The sequence below is a fragment of the Ambystoma mexicanum genome, chromosome 10, assembly GCF_040938575.1.
Source record: "Ambystoma mexicanum isolate Mex_15411 chromosome 10, UKY_AmexF1_1, whole genome shotgun sequence".
Taxonomy (NCBI): domain Eukaryota; kingdom Metazoa; phylum Chordata; class Amphibia; order Caudata; family Ambystomatidae; genus Ambystoma; species Ambystoma mexicanum.
In genome coordinates, this window is record NC_090932.1 from 528698043 (window position 1) to 528724354 (window position 26312).

The following is a 26312-nucleotide window of genomic DNA, read 5'->3' on the forward strand; positions in this document are numbered from 1 at the left end:
AACAAGATAATGAGCAGATGCTCAAAGTTCTATGTGAAAATAATACACACAACTTTTGGTCCATTATAAACAACTTGGGCAAGAAACCAAATGGTGACATCAGTGTAATTTAGTCTCCGAAATGAACTGGGTAGACTATCTTACAAAACATTTTGACCCTAGGAGGGGAGAAGGAAGCTGAACGATGGGAGCTTAAATATGATACTAGGCTAATAGAAGATCTAATCCAAAATGCTTCATCCTCAAAGGCAGCGGGCCCAAATGGGCTAACCTATCAGGTCTGAAAAAACAATGTCAAAACCTGGGCAAACCTTGTATTCAACCTCTATAATGAAATACTGGAGAATCAAACGTTTCCCTCCTCATGGAAAAAAGCAGTCATTATACCATTCCATAAGGGGGGAGATCAGTTGCAACCAGAGAACTATAGGCCAATCGCCCTCCTCGACATTGAAAGCAAAATTTTCATGAGAATAATCCTGACAGAGCTAGAGGATTGGGCAAAGAAAACAAATATACTATCCAAGTTTCAAACAGGGTTCAGAAAAGGTATGGCCACAACATTAAATGGTCTAACGTTGTCTCTCCTGGCAACATTCAAAAGAGTTTGGCGACAGCCCCATTTATGGAGCGTGGGTAGATTTCTCCAAGGCTTTTGAACTAGTTAATAGGGAACGCTTACGGGCCAAAATGAGAGATTGGGGAGCACCGAGAGGATTGCTGTCAATTTTAATTGAATTACACAAGGACACCTCTCTGATGGTATGATTAGATGAGGCCGGACATTTAACCAACACAAGTAATGTTGAGCAAGGAGTGAGACAAGGATGCTTGGGAGCATCATTCTTTTTCAACATGTATCTGTCAGATCTAGGGCCTTTTTGCAATCATGGGCAATGGCGAGCCCTAAACTAAATACAACCAAGGTTTATTGGCTCGCCTATGCAGACGATATAGTCTTGATTGACAGAACAGTGGTAGGGTTGCAACACTTGCTGAATGGCCAAAGTAATTATACTAAAGCAAACGGACTCCAAGTAAACCCAAAGAAATCAAAAATCTTAGTGATGAAACACCCAAAAAAGCGCATAAACTACACAAGTTGGTTTCTCGAAGGAGAAGTAATCCCGAGGACAGAAGAGTTAGTATATTTGGGATATGTGGTACACGCTTTGCCATCAATCAACAAAATCGAAGAAGAAATAAGGTTAAAGGTGGAGAAAGCGGTGCCTCAGATGAAAAAGATTCTTTGGGAACTCTGTAAATTCTCTATTATACCGCTGGCAAAGTTCTATGTTGCAAAAATAATCCCTGTATTACTATGCGGCCTGGAGTCCAAACCAACACTTTGGGAGCTTGATTGGCAAAAAGTGGAAGGACAGATATGGAAAAGATCGTTAGGGCTGCCAAATTGCCTTCCCATGTAGGCCCTAAGGTTCGAACGCGGGCTAAAATCCCTGGAGCAACAAGTAGACTGGAGACTTCTTTCACTCTACGGGCTGAAAGTAGAACCACAAGAAAACTCGTTATACGAGGATATAAAACGGCAGATGCAAACGGGCAAGTCAAAGATACTCAAAGATCTCGAAGCAAAAGTTCTTAAAATCCTGACGGAGGCCGATTCATCGGTGGAGACTGCGAGGGCACCTGGGATACAAGAACAAACCATTTCTCTAAATTTGTGGACAAGTGGAATGGTTGTTATCGGAAATGTTTTGCAACTTGCTGATCTCGAGGCACAACACAGCCCTAACCATAGCAGCTTTCCAGGTTCTAGCAAAAGTTGGATTGCTATCTATGGGAGATTGACAGAATGTAGACACTAATCGGAAGTTGGAATAAAAGAAATGTGGGAGCTCTGAGGACAGACTGTCATCTATGATCATATCACTTCTGTATGAACATTTGGACTGATCAGAGGACAGTTAAGGGACGGCTGCTTCAGTTAATATGGCATGGCCTAGTTGTCTGGTTACTTTTTGTTTCTCTTTTGTCGGGTTATTTTTTGTCTAAATCTCTGTTGCACTTTTTCTAACTAATCTAGTTTTTACTAGTTTCTATGAAACATAAATGCAATTATGCTTTTATTAAGCACTTTAAACGTTGGAGAACTGTTTTGTAAAAATTAGACTTCATTAAAACAAATAAAACAACAAAAAAAAAGATTTCTGAGATGCCGTTTTCAGAGGTAGCCACCTTTGTATGATAAATGTGTCTTCTACCCTTCCCTTTTGTTTAATGTATTTGTTTTGTGTGTTTTCAGTTCAGTGTTACTATCTGGGCCCTACGGACCGAGGAGTATCTTCTTGGATAATAAGGAAATCAAGCATTATTAAAGGCTCCCAGTTTTCATTTATACACATAAACACGCAGATAACAAGGGGGGGGGGGTCCTGGGAGACTCTCTGCCAGACATGAGTCCTGGTTACAAGAGCCTTACCCAGAGTCTTTAGCTCACTATCTTTCACAGAGAAGAAATATCCCAAACTTATCAGTCTTTAGGTCTCACCCTAAGTTACTAGAGGAATCCAGACGTGGACCCCTTGCTCACTATTCTTAGAGAGGCACAGATCCACCCTACTGATGAGGTCCAACCAGACCGAAACACATGTCTGGGGTTTCTGTTGGTACTCTTGTTCAGAGGAGAATTGCCTAGCATTTCGGTGCTGGACTGCCCCAGGGCAAGACAAAGACTGATATGTTTGGGATATTTCTTCTCTGTGAAAGATAGTGAGCTAAAGACTCTGGGTAAGTCTCTCGTAACCAGGACTAATGTCTGGCAGAGGGACTCCCAGGACCCCCTTGTTAATTCACACATAAACAGGGAAAGAAATAACTCTGTTTCCTTTATGTATTTATTTGTAAAAATCGGAAAAAGCATTAATTCGTAGGTCTTCAGGTTGTCAATTATGCCTCGCAGGTCAGTGGCTGTGCAAAATAACAACTCAGATGTTAACAAAGTGATGTATTCACCTTTGAAGTTGTTTAAAGGACAACAGAGATGTTTATCACATCAGTATAAGCAGCAGCTGTTTATTTTTAAAGTGAAAAGGGATCTTGACTTGATGATGTGAAAGAACACTGGTCTATGTGCTTCCCATTACAGGCATCAAAGAACTACATTTTAAACTATTGAATTAATGAGCAAAGGCATTCGTTGCAAATTCTTTTGTGATATGGGTAATGCAGATTGAAATGTTGAAAAAATAAATATCATAAAACCACAAGCATTATACTGATATACATACAAAATATTCAGTGGGGCGGAGAGGCGAGGCATGTCTGGGAGTGAGGTTGGAAGTAGCAATTGAGGAACTGGAGGCAGAAAGAAGACATTTATTTTGAAGGCCCCATGAGATTAATTCTGAATCCTACTTGATTGATTGATTGTTTATATATATTTATTTATATAGCGCCTATACACAATGTGTTTCAAAGCGCTTCAAGGAGGGAGGGAGGGAACATAGGAAAATACAGTTACATTCAGTTAAAGCCCTTGAAACAATACAGAATGTGAAAAATAACTATCGTAATAGGCCTGTCTTGATCTATTTTTAATGCTAGTTGTTTCTTAAGATGTTAACGAATTATTGTTTGCTCTTATAACACTCAAATATCTATTGACATGTGTAACCATGGAGTGTTGCCGATTTGTAGCTCCGCGTATCCTCAATGTAGGGTTGTTTACTAAGGTATATCGAAGCAAACTCAACAGGGAACGCCACGCCAAATGGAAAGAGACAGCCACACATGATAGAACAGCAAACAAATGCTTTATTCAGTTAAATATATTAAAACAAATCTGGTTAAACATGTGAAACATAAAAGGATAGTGCAAGACTTTCTGTACCCCTCCAGCACCCAAACCTTTCATGTCTTTTATCCCTGCATTACTACACCATTTGGGCATAGTTGATGTAACCAGACCAGGAAATGCAGGCATGGTTCTCTCTAAGAAAGAAGTCGTTTTGGTTTGTTTAAAAAAAATAATCAGCTAGCATCCAAGAGGTTGGCCTATCAACTACCGAGACCATAAAGCCTGAACATGCAAGTCAGTCAGTAGATCAGACGTAGATGGACTACAATTGTCTAGGAGTCAATCCAAGGTATTCATTTATGTTATGCCAATGGGCTTGCATTTTCAAGAGGTAGAACAATTGTCACCGACACCATTGTAATGGTCATTATAGAATAAGAATGGCTGCTGGAGTTTTTGTAAACTAAGCAAGAACAAGTCTATCCCCAAGACATTCTGGGTGCTGTATTTTGTGAAACACTCATTCTGCTAACCAGAGGTCAGGTAATGGGGATCAAGAATGCAATGGGGGTAGCGAGAGTACTTTGGGGATGACGAGACTGCAGCATTCAAATGCCAGTCCAATTAGTTTCTCTTAGGAAAATGCATGTTGAAATCTTTTGCTTTAGCCATAAAGCTCTCAATTATAATATCCCCAAGATCTTTGCTAATTCAGTGACTAATTGTACATGACCACAATACCTCCAACGCCATACCCAAGACATTGCAATAGCTATAAAAGTGGACCAGTCCAGAGAAAAGTATCCCCCATTTTCCAAATCCCCTTCCGATATATTATCAAGGATTGTAATCTGGTTTACATCTGGCATTTTTAATAGTTACAGCCACCATTGAAATCAGAGTCAAGTCCACAGATCGGAAGAGGATCAACACCCAATCCCTTATGTGTATTAACTGGTCGCAACATTTTGTGCATTTAGGTCTCTAATGCATCCAGGATGGAAGAATGATTATAAAGTGCTTAGGTGCTGTTTCCCATTAGACAATCCCAAGGTGCGCTTTAGGATGGAATTCTACTTTTAACAAGTTGAGTGCTCAAAGATGTATGCGTGTTGGCCTCCAGGCAGATGATCATAATGACCTCCTTCCAATCATCGCAGCAAGGGGGTCAAATGTCACATTTGATGCAAATGTTCATTCTCTCTGGACCGTTTGGGTACCAGACCTGACACTAATGAAAAACAAACGATATCACTCCCAACTGGAGGAGCAAAACATTCAAAATGTCTCAAGTGCCAGTAAAAGAGCCAAGATGGGATAATCTGAAGTTCTGGTGATCAAAGAAGAGGGAGAGCAGTGTCGTGTCTGTCGATTTTTAGCACAAATGCAGAGTACTGAAGACAGTAAATTACTGTAGGTCTTCAGAGAATTGCCCATTCATACAGGCACAGGTTACAAACATTTCCTTCAAACACAGTCAGTGCAGGTAAGCTCATTCATCGTGCACCATGGATGCTTTAGGATAGATCTCAGCGTGCTCAGTCCTAGTATAGGAGGAGGTTCAGAAGCTCCTGTTCCAGAGCACTAGATGATCCTTCTAGCTTGGAGTCTGCAAGACAAGCAATCCGATTCTGCTCACTGCAATTCCTCTCGTCAGACTCCATCCAACTGTCCAACTGCCTGCTTCCTAATCAGGAAAATAGGAAAGATAAGTAAAGAATGATGAGAATAGTCACTAACACTTGATGCACTCTCATTGAACTTGAAACCATATGCAGAGTAAATCCAAATTCTGGGTCCCCCACCATTGTTCAGAATACACTTTCTTTTGTCAAACTAGTTTTTATTGATATTTTCTTCATTCACACAATTAAAGGTTAATTAATAAACAATTTAGCTTTTAGAAAAAGAAATGTGAGCATGGTCAACCCCACACCACAACCCACTCCCCAAATGAGCAGAAAAGATCAACGTGAAATGGAAAAGCATGCAGAATCGTCTGGTGGGTAAACCAATAAAAGGTGAATCCCATGGCCTCCTTTTCAACAGGGGGTAAATAACTGGTATGCTCCAAGCTTAGAATGCATGAAAAGCCTATATTGTTGCAAGCCTTATAGTCTAGCAGAGTATGCCATATTTTCCAAATGTTTGATCTATCTTGTGGTATTTCTCCAGTTAGTTTTTCCTGACTGCCCAGAGTTTTGATCAGTCATTTAAAGATGGTGCATCCATCTCCCCTAATCTGCCCCAAATAACTTGGCTGTAAGTAGAATTGTTGTGATAAAATGACTCACTGGGGTATATAAAGGGAATATCTCACACACAGGTTTGGCTCAAAGAATAACACTCCTGGATTGAAATCCAAAATTAAGAGAAACATCATGCATATTTTTTAAAACATTTCTGTAACCAATTATATAATTACCTATCATACAGTGGCAATTTCTAAGAATATTTCGAATTGTTTCAGTTTCCTGCATACAAGCCTGCAGAATAGTCGTTCCCGTTTTTATATCATGCTAGGCTCCCACAATTTCATAAGTAGGCAGTTGATTAATTCTCATTCTTAATAGGAAATTTCTCAAACCAATATTATTTAATTTTTTCCATTAGCTGAACGGGTGGGGGAAATAAAAACCCTGAGTTATATAATAGAAGTATTTATGGTTACCCACAAGTCTGCTTTTTAAAAGCTTCTACCCCAATATCCAGCTTTTCTCTTTAGAATTTTAGATGTGATGATCAAGGGTTCCTCAATCATGAAATCAATCCCCCTAAAAAAAAAGCTAAAATCGCATTCTCCCATAAATGTACCAACACCTCACAATAAGAAGTTAAGCCTTCCTGGCTCCACAATCCTATCCAGTATCTAGCTGGATCAAACTTCACCTTGATCACCACAGGTACAATGCTTACCCCAAAGTATAATAGGGGGGACAGAGTACTTGGGGGTAAAATAAACAGCTTTTTAAAGCAATTTCTCTCACAAGATTGTACATTTTTAGAAACCGAATAACCACAAACCTCTGTGCCTTAGGAAGCAGCTCAAGATGATTATTTCTTGAATAAAATAAAGAGCTAGAGAAACTGCTCCGCTACCATGTCGCACAAAGCAAGAATTAATAGCCCCATTATATTTTTCCATATTTGTAGTCGATTTTGCCATTTGTGGCGCCCAACTCCCAAATTCCTGGAATCTAATTAACTCCTTTCTAATGACTCAATCTTTGTTTCCGGTAGCCCATCAAGCACAGATGGTCGACTCCAGTTTAATAAATTGAACAAGTTCCCCTTTCGTCATCTCCTACAATCTGCATACGAAAAACTAATTTTCTTCCCGATTAGATATAAAAGGCAACCAACCCACTTGCCAATTTCTAAAAATAAAAGAAATCTGCCCCACCTGCCATAGGGTGCACTGGAGTTTGGAATACACAATGGAGGGTCCTTGGCATGATTCATCTGCAGTTAGTAAGGTCTCTAACACCATCAACACTAAATGAGCAGAACTTGGGGAGCAGGTGTCTAGAGAAGGGCGTGTCCTGCAAAACTGAGATTTGGGGGAACGATGCACAGCATGGACGTTGGTCCAACATTTGGTTACAGAAGAAGGGGAAATTAGGTAGAGTGAAATCAAAGCAAGTGATCCAATGTGCATGAATGAGGAACTTCATACCAAGTGGACTGTTTGAGAGTAGACCAGCTCCACCAAAAAGAATGGGGATTGGCCACAACCAGCCTTCAGGAAAGCCTGGTCTTCACAATAGAAATGCCATGTCTGCGTTCCTCCCAGAGATGTATGTCCATTGGAAATGTAAACAGTGTGGTAATAGCTACAGAAAGTCATCAATGTTATAATATTGGCCTTAATGTTTAAACAAGAAATGCTTCATTTAAAAATGTCCGTTAACGCGAGACTCTGCTCATAGCAGCAGAACAAACTTACGTCCTTTGCAGAAGTCGGACCTTCTGGCACGTTCGCTGCAGTTACCTTCTTAGGTGCACCCCAATGGCCCCAACCAGCACGGACCCATCTACGCCGGTACACCACCGCCTCCAAAAACACACTGCAATCCCAAGGGCCAACAAATGCGATTCCCCGGATGACAGTACACCCAATCAAAACAGTTTATGAGGCTGTCTTTCAACTAAACACCCCATACACAAACAGCACATACATGACATGCGGGACACAGCAACCCGTTCACACAGAGCACCCAGCCACTGCATAGCACCACCCACTGAGTGTGAAGTGCATAAATATACTGCCATCCAAAGCACGGCACCTACCAGCGCCCAGGAAGTCAATACACTCAAGAGGTATTTCATCTGAACTTGCTGTATGGTGATGTTAAAAGCGAATCCTCCCTGAGTTACTTTACACTAATGGCAAAAAAACTGAAACCCAAAACGAAAGCCTTCGAATAAAGCCTGGAGGGAGAAGCTCGAAATGACCTACCCATATAAAAAAGTGTCTATTTAATCTTAACTCGAGTAATCTCTGGAATGAACCAACTTCCTGTCGGGCAGTAGGAAGAAAGATTGTAAATCTAGTCATTATCAGCCGTTGATAAATGATTTAATCTAGGATTCCAAGATGGCCGCGCTCCTACAGACATCGCGGCTGCCGAGTTCCCGACCCGCGAGTCCCCGCTGTCCTCAAGTCTGGCTTGCATAGCCTTCCTCAGGCGCGGAAAAGGCTTGGGCGTCCTCCAGTGTGCCTTGGGGATCTTGGGGGGGTCTCTCTTTTGCTGGAGCAGGATGTGTGGCATCGCGACAAAAGTGTGGCACCTCGGCCCAGAGACTGCGAGAGGATGACTGGCCCTCTGGGAGGACCCGAGAAGCATCTGCATTGGAGGGGGGCCGATGAAGCAGGACCTGCCGTACCGGTTGCGGCGGGGGAGAGACCATGGTCCCCTTCTCCGCGCCCATCCCAGTGCGCCCTGCAGGCGAGGACGCTGCATTACGGCCAAGAGACCGCAGGGTCTGCCCTGTGCTCCCGCGGGCAATCGTGGAGTACCTACGCTGAGGGGGTGGCGCAGCAGACCTTTAAGCCCCGGCCTCGCGTCCCTTTTCAACCATATCCACAGCACCCCAGAGCCCCCAGGAGAGGGTGAAACTGAATAGCCCAGCGGCTCCCATCGGTCCGCGGACAGGACCATCTGCGACATCGAGAGAGCAGCGCTCCGACATCCAAGAGCGCGGCTCCATTCTGGGCACGGGGCGCCCACGTCTATCTACAGTCGCCACAGACCTTGAATAGACTGAGGTGCCCGCTCTACGACAGCCCAGCGCGACCCCCAGCTGGACACCGGCATTGTCAGCAGAGTCCAATTAGTGCTGGAGGCACCCCGGGCAGCACCACGCCAGAGTAATCAGCCCCCCTCACCTATGGTATCCCGGAAGACACCAATGGAGAAAGCTTGCAGCGCACAGCATAGTGCCACGCGGGGGTGCACAGTGGTCCCCCCCTTTCTCTTATTCCTCTGTCTCTGGTTGAGGTCTGCCCGAGGAAAAGGGCCCGACATCATGTGCAGCGGAGTGCTTTCACCCGGGATTCCCGTTCTTCGTTTTCAAAGACACTTTCAGCATTGACCATCGGTGAAGTGTGTGCTGAGCCCACGTGTTTGGGCGCAGGGACCCAAGCTTACAGCAACTGCTTGCAGAGTAAGGAAAAGCCCTCAAGAGCGCGGCAGTGAAGAGCAAGACGGCTGCACCAAGGTAATCCATCGGGGTGGATAAGAAATCCACAAAGGCTCCCGGTGGAGTCAAGAAGAGCCCCAGGAAGGTGATAGTAGCAGCAGCATTCAAGAGCCCTAGAGGGCTCAGGGCTGCTCCAGCCAAGAGGATCCCCAAGACCCAGTGAAAGTGAAGCCTGTGAGGGGGATAGCGACAAAGAAGAGCCCATACAAGGCACTGGACACCAAGGCCTCCATATCCAAAGCTGTAAAGTTAAAAAAGGCTGTACCCAGGAGGAAGTAGAGGTGGTCGCTGAGAGCTAGGGGGGAAAATCGAAACAAACCACAAGGCCCATTTGGCGCGCAGAAGAGTAAGAATAGGGCTGCACGGTTCGAATGCCTTCCCCAAGAATAGCAATGCATAGGAGGTCCCTGCCCCTCTCGCCACCTGAGCTTGGCACCCAAGACTAAGAAGAGGAGCCCCTCTGCAGGATCTGTCGGCGAGCAAATCCCTGACCTGGGACTCCTGAGAACAGTGCCATGTCGAAAAACAAAGCCAAGGATCTTCAGCCACCCCGAAGACCTGCCAGGAGAGCATAGGAGGGCGCGCTAGCCAAAATATGGACTAAAGACCCGGAGGAGCCCCAGGTGAGGCACCCTAATGATTGGTCAACTGAGGTCCCTCCAGCGGAACGGGAAGAGCACGATCAACCAGTCACACAATCCACTTTGAAGCTTCTCCTGGCAGACATAGTGGACAAGATTACTAGGGCCTGGCAGAGGCAGATGGATGCATTGAGAGAGGACCTCACGGAGGGCCTCCAGGAAATCAAAAGGGACATTAGCAAGGTGGAGGAGCGAGTGGACACGAACGAGCAAGACATTCAGGACCTGGCCGAGGACGCGAGAAAAGCCGACACCCGACTTGACTCATTGGCGAAAGCTACACACAAGTGGAGGATCTGGAGAACAGGTCTAGGCGGTCGAACATTCGAATTAGAGGGCTGCCGGGGGAACCGAAATGCTAGGATCTGCATCAAGTGGTAAAGGGAATCTTCGTTGACCTCCTGGATGCTACATACTTGGCTGACATAGTCTTCGACAGAATTCATAGCATGTGTCCCAGGAAACTGGACCCCGGCTCCAGACCGAGAGATGTCCTGGCGGCAATGCATAGCTATACTCCCAAAGAACAATTGTTGTCGAAAGCCAGAAAGGCTGGGCAAATTACATATAATGAAGCGGACATAGCGCTTTACCAGGACTTGGCTCAAGCAACTTTAATTAAAAAGGAGAATGAGACCAGTACTGGCCTATCTAAGAGCTCAGGATATTCGCTACAGATGGCTGCACCCATTTGACCTGTCATTTGACTGGAAGGAAAAGTCCCAGATAATATCGACATGGAAGCAGGGAATCGCCCTGCTGGGCCTTGAAGAAGTGGGGCCTTCGGAGCCTAGGCCTGCCTCCGTTCAGCGGGCTGAGCGCAAAGAGTGGGAATGGTCCACGGTACGGTCCAAAAAGTCTCGGAGGGGGGTTGCTCAACGGCAGCTGAGAGGTCCATCTGCAAGGAAGGATCTGGCACCCCAGGAATGAGCACTGTGCCGGTCTAGAGGAAGCACACCTTGGGAGGGTGCATCTGAAGATAGGTTTGGCCACAATTCTATACTAAACATATGGTCTGGCCTCGGGGGCGGGTGTGAGGTAGACTTGAACTTCACGGCTAAGGACTCGGACGACCTGGGCAGGTACTTAGCGGTATCCCTGGAAGGGTCCGGGGGGGGGGGGCCTTCACGGTGGCTACCTTGCATGCCCCAAACACAGCACAAGATATGTTTTTTCAATCTACTCTAGAAAAACTCAAGAGGTTCGCCAAGTTCCCCATGATACATACTGGTGATTTCAACATCGTATGGGATCCACCTAATGATAGGAGCACCGCCGCAGAGGCCTACCAGGGCGGACCAACACAAGACTTGAAATCTAAAATTAGTGACCTGGCCTTAGTCGACGTCTGGAGGGAGTTGCAGGGAGAGAAGGAGGGATTTACTTGTTATCCGCACGCTCGCCGTTCTCATTAAAGAATCGACTATATCTGGATCTCAGCCGGTCTATTGGGCGAGGCCCTTGATGTTTCCGTCAGTGCTACTATATTGTCTGACCATTCCCTCATTAACTCTTACCCTAAAAGCAAATAGGAAACCTGCGGGCCTGTGGAAATGGCGTTACCCAATCCCCCTCTTTAAAGATCCCCTCCAGGTACGGGAGGTGGAAGAAGAAATAGCCTGCTTCTTTGCTACAAACAACGCCGGGGACACGTCCCTCCAGGCCAGGTGAGATGCTTTTAAAGCCACTCTTAGAGGTACAATAATAGCCATTAAAGCAAGGAGGGATTGGGAACTAAGGTTAGAAGAGGCTCGCCTAGAGAAGGAATTGAAAGAGATACCGGCTAAAATGGGGACGTTCCAGACACAGGCTACTAAAAGGGCGTACAGGACTGTGCGGGGATAGTTAGACATACCCCAGACCCGAGCGGCAGAACGCAATCTCTTACATCTTAGGCAAAAATACTACTTTAAAACCAATAAAGCACACAGATTGCTGGCAAGAATGCTGAGAAGGGAGGAGTAAGATAAGATAATTTTGAAAATCAAGGTGGGGGAAAGACTAGTGCTAATAACGAGGACATCGAAAGAGTTCACCGGATACTGCGCCTCTCTATATGCCTCGGATAACCCACTACGGGAGCACCAGCGAGAAAACTTAGATAGGGTCTGCTTGGCTCGAATTTCTGAGGAGCATGTTGCAGAATTTTATAAGACCCACAAGGAAACTCTGATCCCAAAGCTCATCACACTCTTTAACCAAATAGGCACGGACAGTGCCATCTCAAGATCAATGGAGGAGGTGAAAGTTGTCCTCCTTCATAAGAAGGACAAGGATCCCACCGAATTATAAACGTGGACTCCAAGATCCACGCCAAGATCCAGGCCACAAGACTAGACCAGATAATCCCCAAACTGGTTCACCCCGATCAATCAGGCTTTGTAAGGGGCCGGCAGGCGGGTGACAAAGTTAAGAGGTTAGTTCATATAATAGAGAAGGCCCATAAGAGAGGAATACCCACTCTTCTCATGGCAGTTGATGCAGAGAAGGCTTTTGATCGGGTGGAGTGGGGATTCCTCTTCGAAACCATGCTGAGAATGGGCTTTGGTCCTAAATTTATGGACAGGGTTAGGGCCAATTACCGCCATCCAATTCTCTGCTTAGCGGTAAAAGGACGCATCACAGAACCAGTACCCGTTGAGAGGGCTACCAAACAGGGCTGCTCGCTCTCTCCAATTCTTTATGCGCTCCACCTGCAACCCTTCCTAGAAGCAGTAAGGACCAACAAGGAGATATCGGGGGTGCCCTTTGCAGGGCCAACAAGGAGATATCGGGGGTGCCCTTTGCAGGGAGAGTCCACAAGATTGCAGCTTTCGCTGACGATATGTTACTGTCCCTTACTCACCCAGAATTGGCCCTACTGTTACGCTCACCTGATCTCTGCAGGGACGTTGGGGCACGATTGGAGCCCTCCCTGGATTTGGCTCCCATGGATCCGGGTCTACCCCCAGCTGCTGTAGTGTGGACTGTCTGGTCCCTGGCAATGCCCTTCGGAGAAGGTAAGAGGCAGTGAAAATGCTGCAGCTGAATTGCGATCCTCCTCGAACCCCTCTTGCCAGAATGAGAGGAGAATGTGTTTTCCCATAAGCTCTCATCTGTTTTGTGAAGATGATCTCTCCGTCCTGCTTCTCTTCAGCAAGGGCGCTGTAGATAGACCTAGTTGCTTCACTGGTCCGTATACGTGATGGCCCAGACCAGCTGCGACCAATCAATTTTTGAGGTAAGTGTTCGTAACAATGATTATTTCCGTAAGTTTTTGCAATGTCTTTTCCAATGATTCTTGCCTGTAATTCTTATAATGTCTTTCCTTTTCCCAATAGGTGTGAAGTTAGCCCTGCTGTGTCGCGGTGTTGGAAACAACCCTGCACGGTGCCAGAGGGGAATGGAGCGAACCCACAGGAGTGTAAGTTGGGTTTCTAGGTAATACGCAAGGCTTGGGTATTGCGCGGCCAAGCGTTAAATTTTTATGCAGTTTCTAACCTTGTGTGTTCCTTTTCTCTTGCAGGGATAGCCTGGGGTCGAATGATGGAGAGCGGCGATCCGAGAACCTGTCAGCGGTTGGTAGATGGAAGATCCATGAAGATGCTGGGTGAGAAGAAGACTCCCGCGTAGGTGCGCTCAGACTGGTGAGGATGAGGCGAGCTGCAGGCGATGGATTTGCAGAAACAGGTAAGATGCGCGCTGTGCTGTGAGCGATGGTATGGCTGGATTCAGGTAAGGTGCGAGCGGCGCTGTGAGCAATGGTATGGCTGGATTCAGGTAAGATGCGCGCGTTGAATATGATGACCATGCCCTGATGAGATGCGTGCTGAGCTGCAATCAGGTAAGAGCTTCAGACGGCGGTAAGCGTTACGCTGCACAGAGCAGACTAACGCAAAGCCTCTACATGCAGGTGGGGCTGGCTTAAATAGCCTGGCTCCAGCCCCTCCCCTTTAGTTCCACCTTGTGGCCCCACCTCACCACTCCCATAGACTTCTGCATGTGCCTTCCAACGCCTTCTAATGGCCACGCCCGGCCTGGAATCACATGCTTTGGACTCAAAGTGTGCAGAGCACACTTTCTTATGAGCCTGGCACCCTTTGGAGGATGAACGTGATGGTCCTGGGTTAGTGGCCCTGACACCTACCTGCAGTGGAAAGGGAGCTAGCGCATATCGGGTCTGCGGCGGGCCTCAAAATGAATGCCTCCAAGACAGAAATTCTTAATCTCACAGTCCTGACGGCGGATGTGGTGGCCCTTAAAGAAACCTCACCCTACAAATGGGTTGGGCATGCCATCACCTACCTGGGGTAAAATTGGCCACAAGCACAGACCATCTGTACCAGGCCAACTACCCGCCTCTCCTGGAGAAGCTGAAGTTCAAAATGATTGATTGGGGTCCGTTATATATCTCATGGCTTGGGCGCATCAACGTCTTAAAAATGGTTGTCCTGCCCCAGTTGCTTTATGTCTTTGCCGCCCTCCCGGTCTATGTCCCACCAGCCTTTTTCAGGTCCCTAACTAAATGCACCAGCAGGTTTGTCAGGGCCAATAAGCCCCTGAGATTGGGGGCTAGGGTGATGTCCGCACCTTTGGATCGGGGAGGCATGGGTCAGCCGGACTTCAGGGCCTATTACAGAGCAGCCCAGCTGAGTGTGATTTGCAACTGGCAAAAAGACAACCGGGGGAAGATATGGAGGCCTATGGACAGGGCGGTGGTGGGGGAGGATCCAGAGGGAGTCCTTTGGAAGCCCAAGCCTGATAGGCCCACTCGGATGTAAAGCAGGGCAGTCCTTGCGCTGGTGGCCCGTACTTGGGATGAGGCAGTCCAGACATCTCGATTCACAACATATCCATCCCCTTACACTCCACTCTTTGGCAATCCTCAATTCATCCCAGGTTACAAGACTCCCACATTTGACGCATGGCAGCAGGGGCATGCAGGGTATTACGCGATATGCTTAATGACGGACAAGCGATACTATGACATTCAGTATAGCTGTTCTCATACCATCACTTGCCTCATACTCCCCATCATCCTAAGTAAACACAGCTGGCTACACACCCGTCAGCCTAGGCGTTCTCCTCAGGCCTAACGCAGCCAGAATCGGTCTGGATAACAACCTGCCAGAACGAACACCTACTCACGATCTCCCAACCACCACACCTACCGCTAAGAAGCAGCTATCATATGCTGCACACATCAGGTGTTCACATGTAATATATATATATATATATATATCTCGTTCAACCTACCAGCGCCTTGAGATCATACCAATGGTACATAAGGCGCTATATAAATGCAAAGTAACATAACAAGTAAAACAATTTGAACAATGTAAAGTAGATTTTGCACTGGATGAAAGACATAGGTTCAGTTATATCCAACTGTGGCACTGGCTCTGCCATCCCACCCTGCTACAGGTGGCAAACCGCCAGTTAATGCTATTTGAAAGGTCCCTTAGCATGGAATCTGGGGACAAGCATCTGATCATGGCATTATATAAGCACCTGAAAGCAGGAGAGGCTCCCCAAATTAGATCCTACATGAAGAAATGGCAGGTTGCTAAGGGCTGCCCAGTGGAAGAGAAGGACTGGGCGTGACTATGGGTGCAGATTCCCAAATTAACAAGGTCCCTCCAAATCAGGGAAATGTGGCTGAAACTGATGGTCCAGTGGCATATGACCCCTTCTAAGATCCATAAAATGTACCCTGGATCGTTGCAGCTTTGCTGCAGGGATTGTGGAGCGGTGGGCACATGGGAACATACATGGTGGGAGTGCCCCAGGATTAAAACATTTTTGTCGGGGGTCCTAGAGGCAGTTGAGCATTGTTAGGGAGAATTCTCTGTATAGACTAATTTCCCAAACCTAGTGAGTCCCCCAGCAGCTTTGCTGGATTTTTGGGGTTTATTTTTTTCTCCTGCTAAGAGTGAGACTCTTTTTCTCCCACTCTTAGGCATGATTTGAGAATGTCCTTTGACTATGTAATGTGTTTTATGGGCTATGGGGTCTTTTACTCCATAGGGCTTCATGTGTTTTTGGTAAGTGTGTTACACAGCACCCTGAGTGCAGTAACACAAGGGTGTCATAGTGACCCCCAAACATAGACTCCATACCCTGGGACTGACTACTGTCTCCCAGGGCATGTAAAGTAACCATTGACTTTACTAGTCTCAAATTGTGAACAGAACCAGTACAAACCATCATATTGTGGAAGTACTGGTAGGGGTAATTAGATTGCCCCTGGGTCTGTTTTCCAAGGGGGCACTGCCCAGTCCCACCTTGTCGAGTTTCTGGCTGGTGGCAGTGGTTCCCACTCAAAATATTCCACCGGAATATTTCCTATGGGATTTTCCCATTCATTTTAAACGCAACACTTTTTTGGTGCAATGTTAAAGATACCGCCGGGTTATTTATTTAATATTTATTCCCCGGTTGGGTCTTTTTGCCAGGATTCGGTTTTAAAATGGCGTTTGTGTTCGCCTCTGTAACTCCAACCCAAGTCGAGCCCTTTGTTCCACTTTTGGCGGGCTTCTGCACAGAAGCCTCCAAAAGTGGTGCCACTCTGTCTGGGTCTACAGGATGTGTGGGAGGGGGGAATATGCACCCTGGACTAAGTTGCCTCAGCAACTCAAGTCGCACTCTTGTGTGATTGGCCCAGTGGTGAGCCGCCCGGCTCACCACTTAGCATGTCCGCCCGGCTCACCACTTAGCATGTTTGAGTGACAGCTAGGACTGGTGAATGGGGTTTTTCTGCATAAAAGCAGGGCTTTGGGGACTGGAACTTGAGAAGTCGCCACAGGACCTAAAGAATCCGAAGAGGGAGAAGCTGAGCCGACCTGCAACGACGACATCACCGGTGGAGCCCTGCTGAACCGACTCACCACTTCCCAACGACAGAGAAGATCTTCTTCCAGGAGAGTCTTCTTCCTTTGAGCTGGTGGGGTTAATCCGTTCGTCTGGATCATCTCGTAGTCGAATCGCCCGTGCCAAGCACCCCGGCGGCCGGATAGCCACGCTTCACCACTACCGCGAATAAAAGGGTAGTACCTTTTAACTGGGAAACTCTGCGGCTGGTTTCTTACCTGGCAGTGCAACGACCTCCAGATTTCCTCCACGTCGAGATCTTCTCTTCCCCTGGACGAAGCACCGACTTGCACCCGCTGCCAGGAACAACTGCCCCTGCTGGAGCTTTCTCACCATTTCAGGTACTGTGTCCCCCCTGGTCTCCCTTGCAACAGACTGTTCAAGGTGTCCCGTAAATCCTTGACTCTCTATCCTGGGGTGACCTGGGACCTGTTAACTAACTTTTCTGAACTGATCCAACTCCTTTTTGAACTATCTGCAAAGACTTTTAAAGTGTACTTCAACTGTGTGATCTTGGGCACAATCCGCCTTGCTCTCTCCAAGAGTGGGCCTGGCCTATGAACTTTTTGCTCTACAGTAGACCCTGCCTTTCTTGACTTGCTGTGGTTCTTTTAAAAGTGTTGGTATTGTGTGCTTTACTATTTCTGCCTTTTCTCTCCCTTTTTAAATAATTATTGGAGTGCCATCTTGGTTAAGCGCTCACCTCTGTGTTGATAATAAGTGGTGTTCTTTTCCTAAGACTTGTCGAATAATTAATCAGGGAGGTGTATATATTTCTAGTGACTGTGTTTGAACTTGCTTGACATATTAGTGCCAGTGTATTTTTACAAGTGTTTTTAAATAAATAATTATATACTTTTATACCAAAGTTCTGCTCAGTGTTTGCTTGTGCTACTGTATTTTTGTACCTAATGTGTATACTCTATATACTGCCTTACTCTTCTTGAGAGAAGTCTGACTGCTCAGCCACAGCTACCAGGTAAATCTGGGTGGTACAGACTGCTACCAATTGGGTTTACTGCTAACACCTGTAGTCTTAAACTTTTTGTAGTGGTCCCTAAGGGAACTGCACAGGTTTCTGCCTATCAAGCATGTTCTTGGTCTCAAGCTCACAGGACACAGGGGACTGGCCCTGATGGGCTTGGGGGGGGGGGATCACTGGAGTCAGTTAAGACCAGACCGGGTCACAAGCTGTATGTAATTATGATGATGGCAGCAGCGTTGGTCCTGGCTCGCAAATGGAAATCGAGGGAGCCCCTGCAGGACCATGAGTGGGTGGTGAAAATGTGAAGCCTACTGGCAGTCGAATGGCTCACTTACTCCCTCCAAGGGAAACATAACAGATTTAACCTAGACTGGACGTCCCTCCTGATCTACTTGAGGCAGGGTGCAAGAGCGGTATGGTGCCCGCGGGCCATGGGGCTCTTGGGCATAGTAGAACGCCCCCCGGAGGTGAGTAGCGAATGGACAAAGGAAAGAGGCTTCCCTTCCCTGAAGAATCATCGGCTTTGGCCCTACAGCAGCACCAGCATATCCAGACAGCGGTTAAATATCCGGACGACTCCTGAAACTCAGGGGTGGGAAGAGGGGTGGGAGGGAGGGGGCGTTTTCTTGTTTGAAGGTGTTCATGTTTATGAAAATGCCAATAAAAAGTTAATTTAAAAACAAAAAAGAAATGATTTAATCTGTGATGCCTCGAAATTGACTGTTGGACCAGATTATACTAGTAGCGTACTGTCTAAAGTTGGTATAGTATATATTGATATAATTAGTCTGGCTTATGCAAAATCCTTATATTTTCACTTTAATTAGGGACGCTTGTGGTTGCATGCGTCACTAACCGTTGGAGATCTCGGGAGTCTATGTGCCCGTTTTGTAAGATCACCATAGAAGATGTGATGCATTTTATGCCGCTCTGCCAAAACACTGATGTTGAGACGCAGATATTTGAGACCAATTTTAACTTCAGCTGGATTCATAATACAAGTGAGGCGCTGCTATATCCAAGTAACCCTAAAAGTGTCTGCGCTGTATCTGCCACAGCTGGTTATATTCACAGAGCATGGTTATTGAGGGCAGCAATGGTCAATGAATGCATGGGGTGATAACAGCTTGAGTTGAAACAGTCTCTTTCTGTTGAAGGCAAGTGAAATTGTTGTTGGGTTTTATCGAGGCTGCGAGTAGGGCTCTTCTCATGACTTTTTTTTAGTATGTTTGAATAGTAATGTTTTTACAATAATTGTATAATATATTGACTGTTTTATGTTTTAACAATGTTTAATGAATTATTGTATATTGTTTTGAGATGCTTTTATGACCTAACTAAAGCTTCATCTACAACTACTACTACTACACTTAGGGAGACACAGCAAATACCTCCAGGCCCTGCCTTCCAAGCAATGCATCCAGTCTATTTCAGAATGTAATAAGACTTCCGTGCAATATAAAATACCTGGCACAATATAACTTCTATATAGTTTTGCTAGTGCAGTGATTGAATAACCGCCTCTACGGATAATAAAGGTTTTAGTAATTGTAATCTTTTTCATGATTTTTACCATCACATAGCTTGCTAGCACCTTAATATTCATTCTATGACATAAGTACCTAAATAAATATCCTGCACAATAGCTGTAGGCGTTTTATCAATACTCCAAACAAAACCATGTCTCTTCTTGTAGTCCCCTATTATCATGATTTTTGTTTTTGACACAATTATTACCAGTCCATTGTCTCTAGAATACGCACAAACTGCATTGCTACTTCTCTGCAGCCCTATAAGCATGGTGTAATTTGCATATGACAACCGCACATAAGGACAGGACCCTATTTTTGGTGGGAAATTTCTGCAGTCGGTCAGGCAATATTGCATATTTGACACAAAAAGGTTGTAAAGCAGGGACTCTAGAATGCATCCCTGCTCAACACCCATATTTGTGTTGATGTTATCTGAGATTGTACCATTTTGATCAAGTCTTACACATACTGACGTATCTTTGTATAGCTGCACAATCATATCCAGTAAATATTCATTACAACTCAGACCCGACAGTTTTTGCCATATATGTGTACAGGGGACAGTATCAAATTGTTTTGTGTAGTCGATGAAGCAAATATATAAGTTCCCAGCTCTAGAACACAGGGTAGTACAAATCAGATTAGTTATTATAAAAATATTTGACATGTGCCAAACGCTTTTCGAAATCCAGTTTGTTGATGTGGTAATAATTTCCATTCATCAACCCATTCATTCAATTTTTTCAAAATACATGAGGCAAGTACCTTGGATTTAGCGTCAGATAGAGCTAGTTGTCTAATTGTCAGGATCAGATCGATCGCCTTTCTTGAATATAGGGACCACATTGGCTCTCTTCCAAGAGGAGGGAATTGTTCCAGAATGAATAACATCAATAACAAGTTTACAAAGAATAATGGCCCAGAGCTCAGGCTCAGCTTTCAAAACAACATTAGGAATGCAATCAGGGCCAGGTGCCCTAGAGGGCTTTGAAGATCAAATAATGTTACAGATGTCTTGTGTATCAAAAGTAAACCAATGATCATTTGTACTTTTACAAGCTGTTCCCCTAGTAGTGTCTTCCCAAGGTATATTATCACTTCCTAGTTCAACATGTTTATCAATATATTTTTTCCATGTTTATTCAGAAATTGAATATTTGTTTTGTCACTACCTTTTATAAATGTATTAAAACAGTGCCAAAACGAATTACCTGTGCTTATTATGTTCTGATTTTTTATATTGCCTGATCCAATTTTTATATTTCGTTTGTTTATTAAGGATAGCTTTTAAATTCTGACCCATCTTGTCATACATACATTTCTTTACTTGTCTCAACTACATGCAATATTTCTTTCTTCCAATGACAATCTTAGTGTCTGAACAACCATTTCTAGTTGGATTCTTGTAGGGCATTTACCTATCCGAGACACAAATGATACTAGTAATTGTTCTAATTCTTGATAGAATTATATCTTTACCATTCTCAGGGTTGAGACTGAACTATTTTGTCAAGAACCCTGCATTTTAAACATATCCAAGCATAGTCTCTTTTTTAATCCTGTAGTCAACTAACCAGTATGCCATTTTTTGCAGATTAGATTCGGAGGTTGAGTATACAGGATAAAACCACACGGTCACAGACACTTTTGATGTGAACATATTCCTTGATCAAATTAGTCAGTGAACGTGATATGAAAACAATCTATGCATGAAATATATGAATTTCCAAACCAAGAATAAGATGCATTTTTGGTTCCTGACTCACTATTGTCTGTGCATGTCAGAATTTTACAGCCCATCCATTCAAACATATAGACCTGTCACTATCGCAGGCCATGGTACTAACAGGACACTCAAAGTGACTATCATCAAGATCCTGGCACTTGGTATTAAAGTCCCCCATGATCATGAAAGCATCCACTCATATAAGATCTTAACAACATAATTCTGCAGTGTTTTGGTGATTTGTTTTCCAGGACGGTCATATATTTATAACAAGCAACTCAGTTACTAATATAGTATTGAAACCAGTTATAACCACTGAGAGGGCATTTAAAGAAGATCTGGCATAAATGCCCTAACATTCAGGTCAGTAGTCACACCAATTAATAGCCCTCCAAAGGGTCTGACAAGATTGTTCTTAGTAGCAAATTGCTTAGTTACTGAGTTTATTTATTTGTATTGATATATTCTGCATTTGTAAGGCGCTTATACATAAAGTAAATTGTGTTTCAAAGCACCCACAGGGCAATAGGGAGGAAACATGGGAATGAAAGGCAAATATAACAATGAAAGAGAGGCGGTACTAATAGGCCCCAGACAGCCTTATGGATGATGCAGAGGGATTTGAATTTGATTCTTGCAGCAACCGGGATCCAGTGAAGAGTTTTTAGGGCTGGAGGGATGCAGTCCCTGGGCTTGAGGCCAAGGATAAATCCTGCAGCCCTATTCTGGATTAGCTGGAGGGGACGTAGAGAGGAAGAGGGCAGATTAAGGAAAAGGCTATTGCAGTAGTCGAGTCTAGAGAGTAACAGAGCTCTAGAGACATTGAGCTTCTGGGGCAAAGTGAGGAAAGGAAGGATTCCTTGAGGAGGTGGAGTTGAAAGTGGGCCTTCTTGGCAAGGTCCTGGATGTGAGGGAGGAATGGAAGAGAGGAGTTGAAGAGGACTCTAAGGTTTTTGGCTTCAGATGAAGGAGAAGGGGGGAGAACCCAAAGAGGGTGGCCAGAGTGAGGGGAAGAAAGAGGGAGCAGGAGTCCCTATGGGAAGGATCTCAGTCTTGCTGGCATTGAGGCAGAGGTCATTGGAGGCACACCAGGATTGGATGGGAGCTAGGCAGTTGGGAATGATGGAGGAGGTAAGGAGAGGATGCATAACACTGGAAGCGAGGGGAGTAGGTGGAAATTGGGTGTGCAGGCGGGGCAAGATAGATGTTAAAGAGCCAGGGAGAAAGGTTGGAGCCCTGGGGGATGCCACATGTGGAGGTAGAGGTACGAGAGGAGAAAGAGCCCAGGATAACCTGGGAAGGGACAGTCATTGAGGAAAAAGGTCAGCCAGTCCAGTGCCCGCTTCGAGATAGCTAGGGTATTGTGGAGCCGTTTTATGAGGATGGAGTGGTTGACTATGTTAAATGCAGAGGAGAGATCAAGCAGAATGAGAAGGCAGGAAAGTTAAAAATTATAAGTTACTCACCGTAGTGTCTAACGTATGCTTAGTCCTTAGTCCCCTTTCCTCCATACTGCAGGGGAGTCCCTCGTGAGGGACGGAAGACAAAATGTTTTTCACCACAAAAAACCTTCTTCCCCTTTAGATTTAGAGGCGCACGGGGGCGCGGCCCTGGGAGCATGCGCTCCCCTGACTCCGCCCACCGGCGCCACACCTCAGTCCCCCTTGACGTGTCGACAATATTAAGATTGCCTAATGACACCAGTTTTATTAGGGGGGAGGATGGTGTGACGTATGGATGAAAGGGGACTATGGACTAAGAGTATGTTGGTCACTACGGTGAGCAACTTCTAATTACTCTTACATTCCGTCCCCTTTCCTCCATATGCATGGGGGATTACAACTGAGTGTAGCCCCCGGGTGGAGAGGTGACCCTCCTTAAGAAAATAAGTTCCTTAGTACCGCCTGTCCGAAACCCACGTCTAACTTAGAGCCGGTGTCCAAACACTAGTGCTAACAGAAAGCCTAAGAGGTGGCTCAGGTGGCCGCCCTACTGATGACCTGCCACGGCACCAGTCTCTGAAATGCGACCACCGTGGCTTTGGCCTTGACTGCATGGCCATGCATATTGGCTGGCAGCGGCTTGTGCTGGCCTCATAAGCCTCCTTGATGGCAGCAACCATCCATTTTGAGATTGAGGCCTTGGATGCCTGAGAACCAGGCCTTGACCCGTTGAATGTGACAAATCGAGCATCCGACTTGCGGAAGCTATTGGCCCTGTCCAAATAGAACTTTAGAGCGCGTCTGACGTACAGATAGTTCAGGACCCTTTGAGCATTGTCCTGAGGATCAGCAAAGAAGGTAGGTAACACTATCTCCTCACTCAGATGAAAAGAAGAGGCTACTTTAGGTAGAAATGCAGGATGAATTCTCAGGACCACCTTATCCCTGTGGAAAGTGGTGTAGGGTTCTGAAGCTACCTAAGCCTGGATCTCGCTGACCCTAAGCGCTGACATGAGGCCAACCAACAGGGCTGTTTTAATCATGACTCATCGGATGTTCGTGGACGCCATTGGTTCATAAGGCTGATGCGCCAGGGCGCCCAGAACATTGAGGTCCCACACCGGTGCAGTTTCTTTATGGGTGGGTAGAGCCTGGCGAGGCCTGCCAGATGTAATTTCACCACCGGGTTGGAGGAGGAGAAGAGCTCCTCCTCTGTGTTCCTGTAGGCCCTGTTGGCTGCCAGGTAGGTGTGGCACGTGTCTACTTGCACCCCTGAGTGTGCAAGGTGTGCCAAGAAGGAAAACACATTGTCTAATGTGCAGGAGAGGGTGGGTGATCTCTTTAGAGTCGGGCCAATGACAGAACCTAGTCCATTTACTTTTGTATTGGCTCCTGGTAGCCTTGCTCCTAGCACTCTGAATTATTTATAGGTTAGCCTGGAACAGGTTCAGATGCTTCAGAGTGACCTGCTCAGGAAAGCGGCCGTTAGGGCTAGTTTCTGTGGTGCAGGGTGGATGACTCTGACCCGCTGCTGTGAGAGAAGGCAAGCTGGGCCCAGTGGTAGGTGCATGGGTGGCCTGTTCAAGAGGCTGATGAGCTTTGAAAATCAATGTCTCACCGGCCACGTTTGAGCTATCAGAATGATTCGTAGGTGATATGACTCTTATCTTGCAGATCACCCTGTGAACCAGAGGAGCGGGAGGGAAGGCATATGCTGTCATGACGTTCCATTGTATCTGGAAGGTGTCGCCCAGTGAGTCGGGCCCTGGCCCTGCCAGGACGCGAACTGCGGGCACTTCCTGTTGACGCAGGTGGCAAAGAGGTCCACCCGAGGATGCCCCCAGAGGTTGAAGATCTACAGCAGGACCTGATCGTTCAATTGCCATTCGTAATTGTCCGCTCCCAGTCTGCTGAGCCTGTCCACTTTCAGGTTGGACTCCCCCGGAGGTGGATAGCGGACAGGTAGATGTCGTTCTCCAGGGCCCACTCCTACATGTTCACTGCTAGGGTGCACAGCAGGGGGACCTGGTGCCACCCTGCTTGTTGACATAGTAGATGCTTGTGGAGTTGTCTGTCTGGATGAGGACAGCCTTGCCCCCAAGGAGCGGAAGGAAAGCTTTGAAAGCTAGCCAGATAGCTTTCAGCTCCAGCCAGTTGATGTGAAACTCCTGCTCCTGCAGGTACCAGACTCCATGGACACGGATTGTCCCCCAGCCCTCCAGTGAGGAATCTGTGGTGATGAGAGCGGAGGAGGTGTGACGCACCGCCCCCGGGGATCTCGCCCTGATGAGCCAGTCGTCCAGGTATGGGTAGACGTGGTGGCCCTGAGGAGGGCTGCCACTGCATTCATTAATCTGGTAAACACCCTGGGGGTGAGTTCAGGCCAAAGGGTAGAACCTTGTATCGGAAATGTCAGCCCATGATCCTGAACCGCAGGAAGGATCGATGAGGCTGCCAAATCGGGACATGTAGATTTGTGTCCTTCAGATCCAGGGAGCATATCCAGTCTCCCCTGCAGTGTATCCTCTATGAATGCTGGCGTAACCATCTTGAATTTTTGAAGAGGGAGGGAGAGGTTGAGGGTGTGGAGAGGTCCAACAACTCTCAGGCCAGCCTGGTTCTTCTTTTGTATGGTGGAAATCCTGCAATAGAAGCCCAAGCCTCGCTGGGAGGCTGGGACTTCCTCCATGCCTGCCTCTCGAAGAGCGACCACATTTCCGCCAACAGAGTTGCTGTCCCAATCTGTGGGAGTGTAGGGGAGGAAGGAGGGAGAAATCGGGAGGCAGTACCCTGTGGATACTACAAAAAGGATCCAGGGATCTGCGAATTTCTGATGTCAGAAGTGTGCGTGAAGGGCAAGCCTGCCCCCCACCGGAAACACATGGATCCGAAGGGGCGAGTCATGCCTTCTTTCCCTAAGAGGCTGTTGTGCAGGAGGGGAACTGAAAGAAGTCTTTGCTCCCCCCTTTTGTTGTTTGCGCCAGTGCTGACTCCGAGAACGGTCAGGCGGTCTAGATCTCCGTTCTTGGAATCCCTGGAACCAGCCGAACGCCCGCCCCTTATAGGAGCGTTCGTGTGACTGTGTGTACGCCTTGGACGTGGCCTATCGGATAAAGATTTTGCAGTTTGGGAACTCTTCTTTTTTATCTAGTTCCTCATCGGTGGTGGAGTGAAAGAGGTCACTACCCTCGAATGCAAGGTCCAATATGCATTCCTCGACGTCTGGGTTGAACTTGGAAGCCCGAAGCCAGGCCGTCCTTCTCATGTCCGTGGCGCTGCATGTGGCCCGGCCAGAGGTATCGATGTGGGCCACAGTGGACTCCATGATGTCCAGAGCCACCAACTTGGCCTCTGCCAGCCCCGCCTTGAAGCATGTCTGGCTCTGCACCAAAGGCTCTGGAAGGCAGGATCCCCCTCTGTTTGCCTATACTTGGCGTTGAGGCGCTGATTGACAGGCTGGGTCGATTGTGGCTTGAGCCACCCTTTCTTGGCCAAGGCGACAACATCCTTCTGCAAAGGGATCCCCGTTCTAGCTCAGGAGCGTAGAGTGAGGACCTGGGCCAGAAACCTCTCCTCGGGTTGAAGGAGTGCCAAACCTGCAAGGCGTTCATGGAAAGCCCTGGCTGCTAATGGCGTGTCAGGGTCCTCTTCCTCGTCTGTGTACACTTGGGTGTCGG

The 26312-nt window shown here is 46.5% G+C and overlaps 1 protein-coding gene across 4 annotated transcripts in view; it reads right to left on the reverse strand.

Annotated features, from left to right (window-relative positions):
* Positions 1-3756: 3756 nt before the first annotated feature.
* PASK (PAS domain containing serine/threonine kinase) overlaps positions 3757-26312 on the reverse strand; it is a 2072978-nt gene continuing 2050422 nt past the window's right edge. For all 4 annotated transcript variants that reach the window (XM_069618098.1, XM_069618099.1, XM_069618096.1 and 1 more), the window contains one exon: positions 3757-5444. In XM_069618098.1, coding sequence (XP_069474199.1) covers positions 5302-5444 — 143 coding nt within the window. In that variant the 3' untranslated portion in view covers positions 3757-5301. The remainder of the gene's footprint in view (positions 5445-26312) is intronic.